Below are 17,975 nucleotides of genomic sequence, written 5' to 3'. Positions count from 1 at the left end.
GGCGGTGTGTGCGTCTTTTTGATATTGAAGCCCTGCACCCGGAGGGAGGCTCTGGGAGGACGGGGTTGGGCATTGGTTTGCCAGCTAGTTCCTGCGCTGGAACATCACGACCCTGAATCTACAGGAGTCATCGATCTAGCTCGAGGCTAGGTGCTGGCTTGTGAGCTGTACAGGAGTCCTGCCAGAGTATCTTCCCTTGCGGATTTGTGGGATAACAAGAGTTCGGGAGGATTGTTAATCATTACTTATCGATCAACAACTTGCCAGACATAGGGCCCGTAGTCCACGCTCTTGGAAGGCGACTCCGCCTTCTCGTCATCCGGGGACCCCCCCCCCCCCGGGAGAAGATTTGGACCAGCTCGCGACCCGTCGCCCACCCCGGCGGCAGATGGGCCGCCGTGGACTAGCCTTTACTCTCGCGGCCACTGTAGTGCTCACGGCCGCTGACGTACGCTCCTTGTGCCGCCCGCCGCTCATTGGTCCAGAACCCGTCCAAATCACCCCACCCATCGGTTAGCTGGATTAGCCCGTCCTCCCAGTCGCGGATTGGCCTGCGACAGCACCCGTCGGTCGCAGTTGTGTCTGGGAAGGAGAGAAAATGGCGGCGGAGCCGAGCAAGACTGAAATCCAGACTCTTTTTAAGAGACTTCGCGCAATTCCAACCAACAAGGTGTCTGAGCAGGAGGGCCGCGGGGTCTGGCGCCGGCAGAAAGGGAGACTCCTGCCCCCTGGCGTCTGAGGAAGATACAGAAGGGCGGATGTGGGTGGTTTTCTTGGGTGTCAGCGTCCGGCCTCCTCTTGGGCACCTTACTATTCGCTTCTCGCCTCTACTCAGGCCTGTTTCGACTGCGGCGCCAAGAGTCCAAGCTGGGCCAGCATCACGTATGGTGTTTTTCTGTGTATCGACTGCTCCGGGGTGCATCGTTCTCTGGGGGTCCATCTGAGCTTTATCAGGTAGGTTCTTGGCGAAGATCGGGGCCACCTCGACTCGAACTACTCCAAATTCAGGCTCTGCGGTCCAGTAACCTGCGGGAGGGGACCGGCTGTAGGGGCATCTTGCCAAATAAGCTGTTCATCTCTGGATCAAACCGCCTTTATTTCCTCAACATCAAACTTGAGACTTAGGGCTAGTTTAGGGCAGAGGTAAGCCACATTGACCTTTCTGCGGTTAGAATGGCGAGGATGTCTCAGTGAGACTGTAATCAACCCCAAGGTTAAAACCAAATTTAAGCTTTCGTGCCTGAGAACCAGATCTCCTTTCAGATCTGGGGAAGTAATTAGCATCCTTTGGAATAGGTGAGGGAAGACCAAATTCTTCAAGTCCAGGGCAGAGTGAAGGAAATAGGGCAGTGGCCAGCTGCCTCCAACACCCTGAGGCCAGATCAAGTATGGGCTTGCCAGAGATACATGTCTCCTGCTGTCTGCTTGGCAGTGACACTTAGTCCTTGTACATAGGTCCACAGAGTTGGATTCCAACTGGAGCTGGTTCCAGCTGAGGTGTATGCAGGTCGGCGGGAATGCCAACGCGGTAAAGCTCCTTTACTTCTCTCAATCCCCATTCTTTTGCCCAGCTACCAGCTTGGCCATGAGGGAGGCCCTTTCTGTTTCTGTTTAGAGAGTCTCTGGTCTATGACAATACCATGCAGTGTATTCTTAACTTGAAATTGGTCACAGCTCCTCTTTCAAGGCCTTCAAATTCAAACTGTTGGACAAATGTTCTTGGGAGAAGGCAGAGAGAATTTGGGCTTCCACTGCCTTTCACAAGTCTTGAAGGCCTGGTGAGAGGGAAGATGGGTAGAGTGGGTTTGGCATGCTATTCACAGGCGGGGTTGAGCAAGTGCTAGGCTTCAGTCATCTTGGATAGAAGGTGGCAAGATATTTTTTGCAAGAATTTCAAAGGAACTTTACCTCTATGAAAAACTACTAGTATTAGTAATGTGTGATCTTGTAAAAATCCTAACCAGGTTCTTACTAGGAGGTGTCTGCTACAGCATATGTGTTATACAGTGCTGAGACTCACCTGTGGCATGTTCTGCTCTTCTCTGCTGTTTAGACAGCCTTTTTCCGTCAACACGGATGCACAGCCAACGATGCCAACACCAAATATAACAGCCGAGCTGCCCAGATGTACCGGGAGAAGATCCGGCAGCTGGGGAGTGCAGCCCTAGCTAGGCATGGCACTGATGTAAGTGCCTGTTAATTGGGTTGGGGTGGTAAGGTGAAGGTGGCTTCAGAGCCTCATGTTTTGGGGACCCTTCTCTCTTCCAGCTTTGGATAGACAACATGAGTAGTGTGCCTGGTCACTCCCCAGAGAAAAAGGACTCTGATTTCTTCAGCGAACACACTCAGGTGATTACTCACAGAGGTCCCCCACCCCCACCCCCATAGTTCTGACATGTGGCTTGCTTAACCAAAGCTAAGGCCTTCTATAGATTGCCTCTGCCTTGCTGTGATCACTTGTTCAGAGGCTGCCTGGGGCCTGCATATGGGCGACTGCTGCTTGCTGGGTAGGCATAGTCCTGTGAGTGGGAGAATGATGGAGTCCTAGGAAATGGACTTCTCTGAACTGGGGAGATGCAGAGGATGAGAAGCTTCTTGGTGAAGACTCAGGAGTTCTCAGGCTCCCTAAATGACTTTTCCTAGATTCTTCCCTAACAAAAGTACTCTAGTTGGGGACAGCAAAAGGATTCTCTCCCCCAAGACCAACTCCTATGAAGGATTCCCTTCTATTGGCCCTGACTGTTGAAGTCAGACTTGAGTTTGTATCCCTACCTTTCTACTTGGCATTGCTGTGATATTGCCAAGTCACTAAACCTGGCAAAACCTCATTTTCTAACATGGAGACATAGCTACCCATAGGACTTTTCCTTATAATTACATTTATATATAAGGAGCCTTTGTGCCGAGTGTGTGGTCGGTGCCCAATAATTAGGGGGATGGACCGTGGTTGTGAGTAAACTGATGACAGCTCCCTGCAGCTCTCTTCTGCGGTGTGTAGCAACTGTAATTTTATTTGCTAACTTCCAGCCTCCCTTCCTTGTGGGCTAGGAGGAGGGAGGGCTTCATGCCCATGAGGTTCCTGTGGGTTCTGGGTATCCTTGCCAGCATGGGGGCTCACAAGGGTTTCTGTGATCTGGCTTCCTTTTCAGCCCCCTGCCTGGGATGCAGCCACCACTGAGCCCTCAGGGACCCAGCATCCAGCTCCATCTATAGAGAGCAATAGCCTGGCACGTGAGTTCAGCCTCAATTCTACCCACTTCGCTGTAGCTGGATCCACTTCCCTGTAGCTGAAAGAACTTAGGGCCAGGAAGGGAACATTTGGCCAGTGGAGTAGAAGTGTGGGGAGACTTTCTAGCTGTTTGGTTGGAATGACATTCATTTTAGTTCCTTGGACAGAGTGGCGGGCATTTATGTTTTGGCAGTAAGTTGAGGAAGTCTGGTGATTCTCATCTGTCACTTCCCTCCCCCGGGAAGTCACTTACCTAACTCTTGGCTTTGCATCCACAGAACCAGAGCAGGGCCCCAACACCGACCTGCTTGGCTCTTCACACAAGGCCTCCCTGGGTCAGTATGCCAGCTGGCGGGTGGGCTGGCTGGGAGAGGGTGGCCTCAGCGTCCTTTACAGGTTTCTGCTGCTTGGTCATGTGGACTGAGGCTACAGGAGACAGTGTACTTGACCTTTTTTTTTTTTTTTTTTTTGGTACCAGGGACACCTGACTTTTCTGGGCTGGGGACTGATTGAAGTCATGACTACATGGTCAACCTCTGTGCTTGACCTTTAAATTGACAGCCCTGAGTGGGCTGAGTGGGTTGTGATCCAGCTAAAGTGTGGGAGGCCACCATGAAATCAGATGTCTGTCATGGTACCTGCAGGGCTTGCCTGTGGGTCCATTCACAGCACAGGAGAACAGATCTGGGCTCCTGATGGCTGGAGGCAACACTGTCCTTTCAGCGCCAGTCTCTGGCCTGTCCTTCAACTGTCTTCTACTTTTTTCAGTGGCCTTCCAGTTCGGGTAGGGTAAACAGTCCCTTTGCTGACCTTAGTATGTTCTGTCGACTCTTTGGTGGTTGGGGCAGGCAGCCAGCAGAGCAGCTGTCCGGCTGTCCCCACACAAGGGTGGCGTAGTTGGTCTGCAGCAGGTCTGTGAGGCTTAGAACTGGCCCTGTGTTACCATCAGGTCTGTTTCTCCTCCAGAGTCCATGTATCTGTCAGCTGCAGGGGCTCCTCCTGCCCAAGGTAACCAGCAGCTGCTTGGGGCACTTGGCTTTGGGAGTTGAGGCTGTTGGGCATCCATGGTCACTAACAGTCTTCATTTCGGTTCAGGGACTCGACTGTCTGTGCTTTAGATCTGGGCTCCCTGCACAACATGCTGGGTGTCAGCAAGCACCTTAACCTTGTCTGTCTGTGGCTTGGATGCCACCTGGTGTGATTGATGGTGGCAGCTTCACCTTCTCTGCCTTAAAGCTGTTCTTTTTAGCTGCTCTTGCCATGGTGCTGCATGGTGTCGCCAAGCCACAACCTCCAACCTTCCCTGATCTAGCCCATGGCTGTCCCCTTTCTCACACAGATCTGAAAAGCTCCATCATTGGCAAGAAGAAGCCGACAGCAGCCAAGAAAGGGGTAGGTGGCAGGGCAGTTTGGCAGGGTGTTTGGATCCAGCTCGAGTTGGATGGCCTCATTTGCCTCAACCTTGTCATGCACTGGCGGTACTGCTGTGGCACGGATAGCTTAACACGCCTGACTGCCTGTGCGAGGGATTTAGAGATGTCTGTCTTCAAGAGGTTTCTGGGACAAGGCGGCAAGGTGGAATGAGACCCCTGGCTAGCAGAGAGCTGGGCACATGGGAACTGTAGCGTTAGTGCCAGCGTCTGCCTGGCTCCAGCAGAACCCCTGTTCTGATTCAGCCATGTTCACCAGCTCCCATTTGTGACCCTGAAGCCTAAAAAGGGCCTTTACTGTGAGTGTGGCCAGAGCATCTGTGCTTGGAGGGGAGCAGAGGAGCCTGGCCATGAGACCCATGGCACCTACTTCCCTTCCCAGCTGGGGGCCAAGAAAGGCCTAGGGGCCCAGAAGGTGAGCAACCAGAGCTTCAGCGAGATTGAACGGCAGGCCCAGGTAGCCGAGAAGCTCCGAGAGCAGCAGGCAGCAGATGCCAAGAAGCAGGCGGAGGAGTCCTTGTGCGTGTTGGCCACGGGGGTGGCGGGGCAATGTGGGTGTCAGGCTGTGACACTCCCTGTCCTTCAGGGTCGCCTCCATGCGCCTGGCCTACCAGGAGCTCCAGATTGACAGGAAGAAGGAGGAAAAGAAGCTACAGAATCTGGAAGGGAAGAAGCGGGAGCAGGCCGAGAGGCTGGGCATGGGCCTGGTGTCTCGCAGGTGAGACCTGGCAGGGCATGGTGGGCAGCGTCATCGGGTTCCTGGGAAACAGTTGGGCTCCATCTAGTAGTTTGGGGTTCTGCCCTTAGTCTTCCTCAAGGCTGACTGTACTGTGTTAAAGCACCTACTGCAGCACTGAGGGATCAGAAGTGCTGTGCACATCAGACAGGATCACACATCAGACAGGATGGAGTGCTGGATACAGCTGAGAGCTTGGGGTGGGGCTCGGCACAGGAATGCTAATGGCAAGGTGCAGGTGGGTCTCAGCACCCTCCTGAGACCTGCAGGTCCTGTAGTGTCTCATTTTTGTTGTGCTAACAGCTACCCCCAGTGTTTTGTGTGCCCTTGGGGCAGGCATTATTATCCTTTCTGTTTCAGAACTACTGCTTGTATGGTTTTCTTAACCAGAGTGAGTACTGCAGACCAACTAGTACGTTTTTGTCCTGCTGTGAGTTAATGTGTAGAGATTTGATCTCTTAAAAATTGAAGGGTCAGGCTGGAAGTTTAGCTCAGTGGCATACGCCCTTTCTTTTTTTTTTTTTGTCTTTTTCCTTTTTATCGGTACCGGGGATCAAACTCACGACTGCCTGCTTGCAAGGCAGGCGCTTATGCCGCTGAGCTAAACCCCCAGCCCCCATACGCCCTTTCTTGGCAAGCACGGTTGTGAGTTCGATCCCTGGTACCAAAACAAAGAAAAAAAAATGGAAGTGTCTAGCTTGCCTTGGTGGTACACACCTGTATCCCAGCTCCCTGGGAGATTGAAGCAGGAGGAATAAAAATTTGAGTCCAGACTAGGCAACTTAGTCTCAATATTTAAAAAAGGGAGGGTGGTAGTGGTGGCTGGGGACATAGCTCAGTGCAAAGGACCTGAGTTCAATCCCTAGTACCAAAAAAAAAAAAGGAAAAAGGAAAAAAAATTCAGAATATCTGATAGTACTAGGTGATCACTGTCCATTTCCAGGAGGTATGAGCTTAGATGGGGCCATATTTACTTAGACGTGGTAGTGCTTTTCAGGAAGTATTGTTACTCCTTTGTACAAATGAAAAAATTGAAACAGTAGTTAAGTACCTTGCATGGAGCCTAGAAGTCTAGTAGCTGGCAGAACTAGGTTTTTTTCAGTGCTAGGACTGTAGTCCACGGGCTTGTGGATGCCAGGGAAGCGCTCTGCCACTGAGCCTTGTCCTTAGCCCTGTTTGTTTTGAGACAGGGTCTTGCTGAGTTGCCCAGGATAAGCAAATGGAGGATGAGCAGGTGGAGGATCCAGGATGGCTTGCCTTGAACTTGCAGTCTTCCTGCTTCAGCCTCCCAAGTAGCTGGGATTGCAGGCCTGTGCCACCATGCCTGGCTTAAAACTAGATTTTGAACATAAAACTGTTTGCTTTTAAATTCAGTATTTTTTTAAAAACTCATTTACTTTTGTGGCACTGAGGATTGGACTCAGGGTACTCTACCCCTCTTGCCAAGTTGCCCAGGCCGGCCTCAAAGTTGTGTTAAGTAGGTGGGATTATAGGAGGGTAGCATTGTGAGTCAGTATTTTTAGTTATTTTTTTCTTTGGAAGGAGATATGGCTGTGTATTTTAATTTTTCAGAACACATTCTGATTGTGAAGTTTTTGTTGTGTGTGTTGTTGGTGTAGTCATAACTAATCAGCAAAACACACTGAGTCCTGAAAAGGATTTGAGGAGATACTACATTTACTAAATTTATATTCTCTGTTTTGGTCACAGAAGGGTGACTGCGTTAAAGGCCATGAACAACTTCGCAACTGTTTTTTTCTTCGTTTGCTGTACAACAAACTCTATTATTCAAATACACCCTACCCTATCTAAAGCCAGTTGTAAAACATTCTTTGGGAGGTAGGGAGCCTGTTCTTCCAGCCAGAAACTATAGATAGTTTCTAAAGCATTCATTTGGTGCCCATGAATCCTGCATGCGCCCCTGTGGAGCCTGGCAGAGGAGGGAGGCCCACAGCCATCCCCTCATCCCCCACCCTTGTCCCCAGAGAGTGACAACCACCTGGGCGCTTCATCTGGGCCATACTTGGGGTGCTTTCCAAGGAACGGGATGGTTAACTTCTCCTTGATGCCCTGGGTCGTCTGCTTATCTGGGCATTTCTCTTGCTCGGGGCTTTTCTCCTCTGGTACACCAAGTAGGGGATGGTTGTCTAGGATGCAGCACTTGTGTAGTGCAGCTGGTAGTAAGGTGCTCACGGGCAGCAGCTGCTGGCCAGGGACGCTCTTCCAGGACGCTCTTCCCCCCAGTTCACCAGCAGTGCCTGGTGTCCCGCTGGCCTTGTCCTAGATGGCCAACACCCCACATGGTACACAGCAGGGAGTGAAGGGGGAAGTGAACCAGCAGCCAGGTGGCTGCTCCTGTGCCACGATGCTGATGCCATCCACATGCCCGTTCCACTTCTGCACAGCTCTGTCTCCCACTCCGTGCTGTCTGAGATGCAAGTGATCGAGCAGGAGACCCCAGTGACTGCAAAATCCTCCCGCTCACAGCTGGACTTGTTTGATGATGTTGGAACTTTCGCCTCTGGGCCCCCAAAGTAAGGCTGCTGCTGGGGCAGAGACTTGGCCACCATATTTCTCTTCAGGCTGCTTTGAGCCTCTCTGCTGTCTTGCTAGGTATAAGGACAACCCATTTTCCTTGGAATCCTTTGGTTCTCGCTGGGACTCAGATGCCACCTGGGGTATGGACAGGGTGGAAGAGAAGGAGCCAGAAGTGACCATCTCAAGCATCAGGCCTATTTCAGAAAGGTACAGGGGGTCTGGGGCAGCAAATACAGCAGGACTTCTGGTGACGATGTCTGTGGCCATGTGGGGACCACTCGCTGTGTTGATCTCGAGCCCTAAACATGTGGCTATAAGGTGGGGAGCTGAATTGCCAATGTCATTTTGTGTAGTTGTAAACATAGCATCGTTGTAGCCCCCTGTGGTAGGCACTATCTCAGTATAGAGAGTGAGGGGACCCAGCTTTGGTGTGAGCTGTGCCTTACCACCAAGAGCCTGGGACCTTTGTGGCTTCGGAGCCGTTTCTCTGGCAGAAGGACCCTGATTTTACCTGTCAGCCCTGGTCTCCTTTTTTTTTTTTTTCCTGGGCCTCCTTCTTAAAGGCTGTGTGTTTGGTCCCCTCCTAGTCATGTGTTGGTGGTGCTGGAGATGGAGCTAGGTTCTTCCTTGCCCGTGTTGCTGGAGTGCTGTCACTGAGCTGCACAGTGGCCCCTAACTTATTTTGTCTTTTTCATTTTTTATCGGTACCAGGGATCAAACTCACGACTGCACACTTGCAAGGCAGTCACTTATGCTGCTGAGCTAAATCCCCAGCCCCCGCTAATTTATTTTTTAAAAACTTGACTCCATGTTGATCTGAGCAATGATTTGTTGGTAAGTTACCTGCAGATCATTTGTGAAACAAATAGCCACTTCACAGAGTTGCTGGAAGAATTAAATGTGATCCTTGTGCAACCCCTAGCCTGGTGTCTGTGCATGGAGGCTGTCAGAGCAAACTGAGCCATGTGGTCACCCCAGTGTTGGGCAGATTGTCACTGGGGCCAAAGTAGCTGTAGTGACGGTATGGGCTGGACCTTGGGATGTCACAGTGGGTTGGGGCCAAAGCCCAGGCTCCCCCAAGCCAGGTTTCTATGCTGTGCTGGGCTCTGTAGAGAATGGGGGCTTTTGAGATCCTTTGGAGATTCTGTCCCTGGGGAGGGGGTTTCTGTGTCCCAAAGCCACAGGCAGAACTATGGTTTCGGACCTTTCTGCACCCCACTCAGAGCTACAAACCGGAGGGAGGTGGAGAGCCGGGGCTCAGGCCCAGAGTCCAGTGAAGCCCAGCAGAAGTTTGCAGGTGCCAAAGCCATCTCGTCGGACATGTTCTTTGGGCGGGAGGTGGACACTGAGGTGAGTGCGCTGGGACGTGACACTGCAGGCGACAGGTAGAGGTGAGAGCTCCCTGCCTGCCCCCATCCCGGGCTTCTATGTCATTGCAGCTTGGCTGTGTGAGTTGTCACCTTCCTGGCTGAAGGTCCCCAAGCCGTATTTTTCCTTCACAGTACGAAGCCAGGTCCCGTCTGCAGCAGCTCTCGGGCAGCAGTGCCATCAGCTCTGCAGACCTCTTTGGGGACTCGGATGGAGCTCATGGAGCAGGTAGGGCTGTGGTGTGTGGCGGGCTCTGGGAGGGCTGCCTGCGGGGCTCCAGGTCACCTCCCTTGCCTTTGCAGGAAGTGTGTCTCTGGGGAATGTGCTCCCTACTGCTGACATCGCACAGTTTAAGCAGGGGGTCAAGTCTGTGGCTGGCAAGATGGCTGTGCTGGCTAATGGGGTGATGAACTCACTGCAGGTGAGTACAGACTCCAGATGGAATGCAGTGTCTTTTTTCTTGGCTCTGTCCTGGGGCTCTGTGCCGTGGGATGCTGTTGTGTTGTAGTTCACAGTCTTGTTCCTGGGCTGTGTCCCCTCTCTGTGGTATGATATATGGGAGGTGGTGCACATCTGGGTGTCACAGTGGCCTAGAAGCTGACTTCATTTTTCATGTTCCCACCCCAGGATCGCTATGGTTCTTACTGACCCCAGCCCTGTGGTTCAAGCCCATGGCAGTGTCAGCAGCAGGATCCCTGTGACTGCCAGGCTGGTGACACCTGCCTCGTGGACACTGGAGAAGGTTGGCAACTTCTCTATGTGGTGTGCCAGTGGGCGGCCTTGGAGGACCAAGGGCAGGACCGCATCAGTGCTTGCCTCGCCTGGCCTGTGGATTGTGCCCCTTCTTGTCCCCTCAAGCCCTCCTCCATGCTGGCATCCCAGGGCCCTGCCCAAAGCTGCTGCTCATTTGGCTATGCTGAGAGGAGGGCAGGCGCCTGACTTGGCTCTGGTCAGCGCTTCTCTTAGGGCAGTGAACCACGCAAGCTTCTGTCAGCTCTCTGGGGTCGTGGGCTTCCTCTGCTCTGTGGTGGGGGAGCCCCCCTGGGGAGGCCCTGGACTTTCCCCACTGTCACTGGTAACCTCTTCTGGGTGCCAGGGAGAACAAGGGAAGGATGTTGGGGACTAAGGGCTAGAGACTACCCAGCACTTTCGGTTTCCTTTGGGACGACCTGGAGGCCCGAGTGATCCTCTCCTGCCTCCATCTGGGAGGCTGCCTGCTGCTGTCTGAGCCCCCACATCACTGTGGCCACGGCATCCCTGACTGTACCCATCCCTCCTTCCTACTCTGAGCTGGGAGTGTATGCTACACTCACACTGCCAGCCAGAGGTACTGGGATAGGATCAGGGACAGGATGGGGGACAGGGATAGAGCTCGCTGCAGGCTCAGCTTCCTCCTCTGCATTCTCTGGGGCTAGGGTCTTGGCCAGCACCCTGGTGGCGAGCACTTGCAAGGCCTACAGCAGGCCTCATCTCTGGCAGCTGCGCCACACACTGTGTCATCTTGGTGCCATCTTCTCTGCCAATGCAGCAGTCTGGGCCCAGCCCCTACCTGGGGGTGGTGAGTTGGGCCCCAGGGACACAAGACCATTCGGCCCTCCCCCCGAGGGACAGACTTCTTTCAGGACTGTTTGTATTGAAACAAAGCGGTGTCAATAAAGCCCCCACGGGGCCTGTGGTCAGCAAGGCCTGGCCTCTTGCTGCCTCCCCACCCGCCCGGCTCATTCGGGCTGCCACCAACTTGGCTTGGGCGCTTTCTCCGGGGCCTCCAGCTTGTCTCTTCATGGAGCACCCGTGGCCCCCGGCTCCTTGGCCCTGTGCTGCCTTGGGGTCCGGTGCAGCCTCGACCTCACCACCCTGTGGCACGCGGAGGAAAGAGCTGGTGTTAGCAGGCCCTGGCACAGAGCCGGCAGGTGGAGGGTAGATGGTGGGTCTGTGCTCCTAGGTGGAGTGGCAGAAGTTCTGGGCATTCGGGTGGTGGTGGTGGCCCTCCCTATCCCTGCAGGACCCCTAGACTGCCGTGTGGAACAGTGGGAGGGGGCAGAGGTAGCCCTGGGCCCTCAGTCAGCTGTCCGCCTGGTGTCATTGGGACGTCCATGGAGTAGTCCAGGGACCTGTGCCAATCTGCAGGAGCCACCAGGCACAGCTTCACCGAAGCTCTGACACCACTGGGCCTGGGGAATTCTCAGCCTTCAGGTTGGAACCATTTGGGGATGTGATCCTAGCTCTGGAACAGGGCAAAGGGGACCCAGCAAATGTGTGTCCCGTAGTGGTAACACTACCTTCAGAGGACACAGGCAGCTTTGCTTGGGCCTAAGGTGTATTTTACCCTGGAGAAGCCCCACCTCTGCTGCCTTGAAACAGAAGCCCTCCTGCCTCCAGCTGTGAGTTTACACCTCAGGCCCGTTCCTCCCATGGCAAGGAGGGACCCAGGGTTTTTGCACAGAGCTGTATGAACCTTTTTTAAAACGAGGCAGGGTCTCCATAAGCATTGAATTGTTCTGGGAGGGTTTGAATGTGCCATCCTGCCTCCACCTCTCAGAATGCTGTACACCTCAGGCCTGTTTGTTCCCAACCACAGGCCCTTACTAACACTGAGCAGGTGCTGGGTAAAAACTTAGTGAAACCGTGACAAGGCCAAGCAGTGGAGCACTTTGTGACTAGAACCTTGGGAGGTCTGGGGACCTGGCCTGAGCCCTCTGCCTCCTAGGACCAAGCCAGCCATGCGTGGGAGGTGACCCCCCCTCCGCTGCCAGCCAGAAACACTCCGGATCCAAAGTCCTTTCCCTCGCCCCGCCCTCTGCTGCAGACTCACCGCTCACCACACACATGGGACTTTATTAGTTAGGGTTCTGCAGTGAGGCACACAAGACTTAAGCGTGGGTTTGGAAGCCACACTGTCGCCCACTCCTCCCTCCTCGCTCACACCACCGTAGGTGTCCACTCGGCGCACGCACTTAGGTGGCACCTGAGCCCCATTCCTGCTGTTTCCCCTCTGCGAGGTGGTCTGAGGGGTCCCAGCTCGGGGCTGTGGCGGGGCTGCTGCTAGGCCGCTCGCCGGCAGAGGGCAGTGCGGGGGACGCGGGGCCTGCGGCCACCTCAAGTCTCCGACTCATCCGTCTCCTCCGTGGAGCCGTCGCTCTCCGTGTCCACCTTCCGGGGGTGGTGGAGGGGTCTCCACGGGGAGCCCACCCGGGGCGGGGTCCGGGAAGGTGGGCAGCCGAGCTCCGGGGTGGCAGTGACCGCGGGGACCAGGCCGGGGACCTGGGCGAGCCTAGGGAAGGAGGGAGGGAAGAGCCGGCCGGGCAGGAAGTGCCCAGCCTGGACCAACTATCCTGCTGGGGTGGGGCTCCCCAGAGCTGGCCGCGCATGAGCAAGGGTGGTTCCCGCGAGGTGGCAGCATCTACCCATGGGACACTTACAGCCGCTCTAGCTCCTCGTCCATGGCCGGGTCCTGCATCAGATCCGCTTTGTCAGGCAGAGCTCCTAGAAGACACCAGGATTGGGGCGCAAATCCTGACTCAGTTCCCAGCCAGGCAGAGGCCCCGGGCCCTCATGTCCGTGGCACCCCACCCCGTTAGCACTTGGCAGGGCGCGTGGGGGCCACTGGACAGATGTAAGGGGCAGCAGATGACAGCTGATGCAGTGTCCTGAGCAAGCGGGATCCCCTCCAAGAGGCGATGGTGGCTGTGTTTAGTTCCTCCCCAAGGCCTAGCACTAGGCCCAGGCCAACCCCTACGGTCATAAATCATCCTGCTCCGTGTCCCTTGATAGGATAACCCCACTTTGGAAAGGGTAAGAAAATGCTGTCCTGGGCCAGGCGGGTGGCCGTCCCCCTTTAAAGTCTCTGTCTGTGGTCTCTGGGGTGCTTTCCTTAGCTCAGCCCTCCTGGTGCCCCTCTGATTGCAAGTGTGAGTGTGTGTGTGTAGCCAGGTGTGCAACTGGGAAGGTTCTTGCTGCAGGCTGTCGCTCTGCAGCACATATCTGGCCAGAGGAGTTGTGCTGGTTTCTGGAGAGACACAGGTTCAATTCCCTACTTCTCCAAGTCTCTTCCAGATCACCTTCCTGCCTGCTTTGGCTCTAATCTAGTGGTTTTCAAACTATTTTTCACGGGACCTTCTAATTTTGGATAGTGCCTCAGGGATGATGGGGGACAGTCATCTGTTACACAACTGGCTCGGAACAGAGTCTTTATTTGTACCCTGGAGGGCAGGTGAGGGTGGAAACCATGCAGTCCCTGCTCCACCAGCTTGGTGCTCAGAGCAGGTTCAGGGTGGCCTCTGTAAAGGCCTTCGAGCAGGCTGGCCGGGTGCAGCTGCCACTTAGCTTTTCCTGTCCCTTCTAGCAGCTGTCATTGGTGGGGGAAATGGGAGGAGTCAGTGGCCCGGGATGGAACGAACACCATGCAGCCTCCATTGGCTTCTGACTCCTCGTCTGCTGCCCATCGACCTCAAAATAACTGGCCTGTGAGGTGGCAGTGTGTCCTGTGCCCCAGAGAACCCTGTGGTGGGTAGTTAGTGAACACTAGTTTCCTTCTAGGGCTGGTTCTCTCCCTTGCAGGAAGGGTGTGCTATGTCTGTGAATCCCAGGTGCTAGATGTGGGTGTACACGGTGGAGGGTGGCTCACCAGTACATTCTGGGTGGGAAGGTGACAGAAAGACCATCAGTGACAAGAAATGGCAGGCATGGCTAGGGCTAGTCCCTCATTTCCTTTCACTCTTTGTCAGATTAACTGGACCCCCCCACCCCTACCCTGCCCAGCTGGGAAAATAAGGCCTCTTTCTCAGACACCTTTGCCCTATTTCTAAGTGGAATCTGCTGTCTCTGCTGTATCATCGCCAGAACCACTTGGGGGCATCGGCCTGTGGCCACCTGATGTCCTGGGATTCTGTGTGTGTGTGTGTGTGTGTGTGTGTGTGTGAGAGAGAGAGAGAGAGTGTGTTGGGGGGGGTTGCATTGGTGGCTGTCTCTTCATGTGACTCCAGGGCTGCTTACCCAGGGCCTGGTTGATGCCAGGGTGCTTGGAGAGGGTCCCCAGGAAGCCATAGAACGTCAGCCTCTGCACGCCATTCAGGATCTCCTTGACAAGGGCCAGGGGTGGGCAGCTGAGGGGACACAAGCCTGACTCAGAGACAAGCCCAGCTAAGGGCCCCCCTGGGCAGGGGATGGTGACCAGAGCTGCGACTAAGAGCAGGTGTCAGAATGGCCCTGGCTGGGACAGGGGGCAGATGCTGTTCTGGATGGTGCTTTCACAGGAGCTGGAGGAGGGAGTGGCTACCAGTGACCACAGATTGCCACACCGAGACTGGGTGTTTTCTGCCACACAAGCCAGCTGAACCTCCACTTTCTACGGGACAGTTTGGAACAGCAAATGCTCTTTCCTTCTTGAGAAGTCAAGGGCGGTCTGTATCTGGGCAAGCTGATTGTCTACAGTGGCACCGAGGGAAAGCAATCTTTCTCAGTGAGTTGGCTGGGAGGCCTTTGAGTCCCAGTCTGGTTCAGGAGCAGATGGCCCTGTCCTGATTTATATCATGATCATCAAAGGCTCTGGAAGCCTTGGCCCATCACAACACCCTCTCCAAACCCTGGGGCTGTGCAGAATCTGCGTGCCCTGTCCCCACCTGTACTTGTGCCGGTCACACAGGTTTTCCAGGCACTGGTAGAACAGTGACGCTTCCACTCCCTCAGGGACGCCAGCCTCACCCAAGGCAGGTCGCTGGCGGTACTGCCCACTGGACGATGTCGGCACAATCACTGTGTTGGGATTCTTGCCTGACAGCAGATCCTGGTAGATGGCAGCCACGCTGTCCAGGAATTCTGGGATCGTGGGAGTGGAGGAGATAGTTCAGACAGGAAGGATTCCGTGTGTCCTTGCACCGTGCCTGCCTGTCTGACAGCTCAGCCCCATGGCAGCTCAGTGTTCAGTGTCTGCTATCCCCAGAGCAGAGGCCACCCTCAGGCCACCCTCGGGTGGGATGAGGGCGGCACCTCCTGTGGCTGCTAAGGCTCCCCATGGCATGCTGCACACCACAGCACGCAGTCTGAGGCAGGCCTTCCGCGCTGTAATGTAAGGTCCCACACGAGGCAGGGGCCTGCCTTGTTGACACCCGCTGAGTGCTATATTTTGTTGGAAAAGCAAAAGTGTACGTGTTCCTGATGCTCAGCCCTGTGGTAAGGCTACCACCTCCCCAGCCCACAAAGCACAGTGGACACCCGGAGGAGCACAGCCAACACTGCAAGCTGCCAGTGTGGTCACCAGTTTCAGAGTCCTACAGTCAGTGCTTCCGGTCACCTTGCTGCTACCATGCCAGCTGTGCTCCTCTCTAGCAGTGAGGGAAATGACGTGGCTGCTCCTTTCCCAGGGCCAGGAGCCTCTGAGACCAGGGAAAACCATGCCTGCTGCTGCTGGAGCGAGTGGCCAGAGCCTGGGCTCTAGGCCCTGCCTGAACAGCCCTGCACTGCCACCGAGTAAACAGAATGTGGCGCCTAAGTGAGGCGGGGGCTGCCGGGCTGCCAGTTGGCAGGAAGGCCACCTCCAGTCTCCAAGGACAGCCTTCTGTTTACTGGAAGCACCCGTCTGAACGAATCTGTTTATGGCCACCGTCAGCAGTTTCTAAACCCCGCATTCCATTGGATGTCGCCTGTGAGCGCTTGGGCACATATCTATTTTTATTCCTCTGATTGCAGAGGGGACTTACGGGTGCAGTGGGGGTGAACCAGGGAGCGGAGTGGGTGTGCTAGGGACAGCTAGGTGTGCCCTTATTAGAACTGTGTGAGTGGCCAATCAGGAGCAGGGGCCAAAGGAGCAGCAAGGAACCCCTAGGGCTCCACCTTGGACTGGGCAGGTTTGCAGGAGGTAGAGAGTTTGATATTGTCACTGTCACTGTGATTTTAAAGGAGTTAGGCTCCAAGGGTCTCAGTGTCTTCAGGCGCCCAGAAGTAGCCTCTGCAGACTGAACTTTGCGACCACCAGTGCCAGCTGGAGATCCTGTTAGTGCCCGAGGTGATGCACACCCCCAAAGGAAGTGGGGGAGGGGAGCTCATGTGCCAGACACAGATGGACAGGACAGGACCCGCTCACCTGAGTAGTAAAACTGGATCTGGAAGGCGAAAAGGAAGTCTGAAAAAGACATCAAACAGTCCATGGCGTCGTCCATGAGCACGATCCTGAGGGGGAAGACAGCGAGAAAGAGAGTATGTGAGACAGCTGTTCTGAGGCCCCCACCCCTGCGACACAGGACATTTGGGAGAGGGCTCCCAAAAAGTTCCTTTCAGTCACCTCACTTTTGTGACTGGACTCTACCCCAAATGGAACTGGCCACCCTGTGCCAAGGGTGGACTCCAGCTCAGCATCGGTGGCACTGGCTGGTGGCCAGGCATGGGCAGGGGGTGGGGGTTTGGGGAGGCAGGAGGAGGTACAGTTGTAATGTGCACGGCCAAGGTTTCCTCTCATTCTGTAGTGAGGACCATTTATTTTTTTCCACTTTTTTTTTTTAATCGGTACTGGGGATTGAACTCATGACCATGAATTTGCAAGACAGGCGCTTATGCTGCTGAGCTAAATCCCTAGCCCGAGGACCATTTAATTCAGGATAAATATAGCTGATCAGAAAGGGCACAAAACAGCCAAGAGGTTTAAAGGGGCCTTGGTAGGTGGTACTGAGATTTAGCGAGCCTCCAAATGGCCAGAACAGTGAGTGGGACCTCTGTCCCGGGATCAGATGGCAGGCTGGGGAAGGGAAAGAGCTGTCTGGGACCTGGCTTGTGAGAGGCTCTGACGACCCACCTGTCTCAGTGCCCTGCTGTCCTTTTGGTCTCCAGTCCCTCCCACCTCACAGGAATTAAACTCTGGACTAGCTAAAGAATGTGACCAAGGCCATGTTCAGACTGCCCAGGCCCCAGTGAAGGGGCAGGAAGAGGTAGAAATCTCTCTTGCTGTGTTCCATCTGAGGGCCAAGGGGCTAGGGTTGGGCCACCCCAGGCTGCTCTACTGGAGGAGCTGGGTCCCCACCTATGTCTCGTGGGGCCCTTCTGGCCTTGGCTTTCCTTCACTTACACACAGTTCTGTTTTGCTGTCATGTGTTTTTCTTTTTTCTTTCTTTTTATCGGTACCGGGGATCGAACTCACGACTGCCTGCTTGCAAGGCAGGTGCTTATGCCGCTGAGCTAAATCCCCAGTCTCTGTCATGTGTTTTTCTAAGTCTCTACTTTCCAGTGTCAGGGCTCCCTAAGTGGGCAGCTGGAGAGCCATGGACAGTGGGAGTGGGCTTCACACAGAGGGCCTGTCCCTAGCACAACATAGGCAGCAGCTGATGGCTTCTAGCTCAGAGGCTGGAAGTGGCTCCTGGCTGGTCTACCTTGTGATCAGAACAAAATGGGTGCCATTTGCAAGTGCCTGGCAGCATGCAGGCCCTGTGCAATGTGTTCAGCCTCCTGGACATCACTTTTCCCCATGGCAGGCTACGCAGGGGTGGTGAGATTATTTCACCCAAGGGGCAAGCCTGACTTGCCCCACCGCTGCATTTCTGCCAGATCACATGGCCTCTTTGACATGAGACGCACTCGCATTTGGCCCTTGTCTTCCATGGCTAGTTTATCTTCTTTTTCTCACCTCTGTTGCAGTGTCTTGGGGAGAAAGAAAGCTGTCTCTACTACTAGGCTGCAACAAGAAAAATCC

The 17,975-nt window shown here is 54.6% G+C and overlaps 2 protein-coding genes across 5 annotated transcripts in view; one reads left to right on the top strand and one right to left on the bottom strand.

Moving 5' to 3' along the window:
* The first annotated feature begins 481 nt into the window (after window positions 1-481).
* On the top strand, window positions 482-10,984 carry Arfgap2 (ADP ribosylation factor GTPase activating protein 2). 2 transcript variants are annotated; one of them, XM_005001587.4, is made up of 17 exons: window positions 482-670; window positions 836-954; window positions 1,456-1,528; window positions 2,054-2,185; window positions 2,269-2,349; window positions 3,150-3,231; window positions 3,508-3,564; window positions 4,196-4,237; window positions 4,569-4,621; window positions 5,042-5,178; window positions 5,246-5,377; window positions 7,801-7,929; window positions 8,009-8,140; window positions 9,157-9,283; window positions 9,436-9,529; window positions 9,604-9,722; window positions 9,929-10,984. In XM_005001587.4, the coding sequence occupies exons 1-17, from the start codon at window positions 599-601 to the stop codon at window positions 9,947-9,949; spliced, it is 1,602 nt and encodes a 533-aa protein (XP_005001644.1). In that variant the 5' UTR covers window positions 482-598; the 3' UTR covers window positions 9,950-10,984. The 2 variants fall into 2 exon arrangements, with proteins under 2 accessions (XP_005001644.1, XP_003465259.1); XM_003465211.5 differs by lacking the exon at window positions 4,196-4,237.
* The window catches only part of Cstpp1 (centriolar satellite-associated tubulin polyglutamylase complex regulator 1), a 189,841-nt gene continuing 178,916 nt past the window's right edge, over window positions 7,051-17,975 (bottom strand). The window contains exons 5-10 of one of the 3 annotated variants that reach the window (XM_063227928.1): window positions 16,380-16,465; window positions 14,920-15,115; window positions 14,294-14,403; window positions 12,721-12,784; window positions 11,040-11,155; window positions 7,051-9,842 (exon numbers count right to left, since the gene is read on the bottom strand). In XM_063227928.1, coding sequence (XP_063083998.1) covers window positions 11,080-11,155; window positions 12,721-12,784; window positions 14,294-14,403; window positions 14,920-15,115; window positions 16,380-16,465 — 532 coding nt within the window. In that variant the 3' untranslated portion in view covers window positions 7,051-9,842; window positions 11,040-11,079. Of the gene's footprint in view, window positions 11,156-12,116; window positions 12,573-12,720; window positions 12,785-14,293; window positions 14,404-14,919; window positions 15,116-16,379; window positions 16,466-17,975 lie in introns of those variants that run through there. The other 2 variants (XM_013147470.3, XM_003465145.5) reach the window with 2 other exon arrangements.

The sequence above is a fragment of the Cavia porcellus genome, unplaced genomic scaffold (assembly GCF_034190915.1).
Source record: "Cavia porcellus strain 051 isolate PalLab524CR breed Dunkin Hartley unplaced genomic scaffold, mCavPor4.1 scaffold_17, whole genome shotgun sequence".
Taxonomy (NCBI): Eukaryota; Metazoa; Chordata; class Mammalia; order Rodentia; family Caviidae; genus Cavia; species Cavia porcellus.
Note: the sequence above shows the minus strand (reverse complement) of the source record. Positions and strands in the feature narration are given on the sequence as shown.

What these genes read in the sequence shown, in the direction of transcription:
- Arfgap2 (XM_005001587.4), top strand. Translation starts at nt 599, where the DNA reads ATGGCGGCGGAGCCGAGCAAGACTGAAATCCAGACTCTTTTTAAGAGA. An exon ending in AGAGAGCAATAGCCTGGCAC is followed by an intron (nt 3,232 to 3,507) that starts GTGAGTTCAGCC and finishes TTGCATCCACAG; the next exon opens with AACCAGAGCAGGGCCCCAAC. An exon ending in AAGCAGGCGGAGGAGTCCTT is followed by an intron (nt 5,179 to 5,245) that starts GTGCGTGTTGGC and finishes CCTGTCCTTCAG; the next exon opens with GGTCGCCTCCATGCGCCTGG.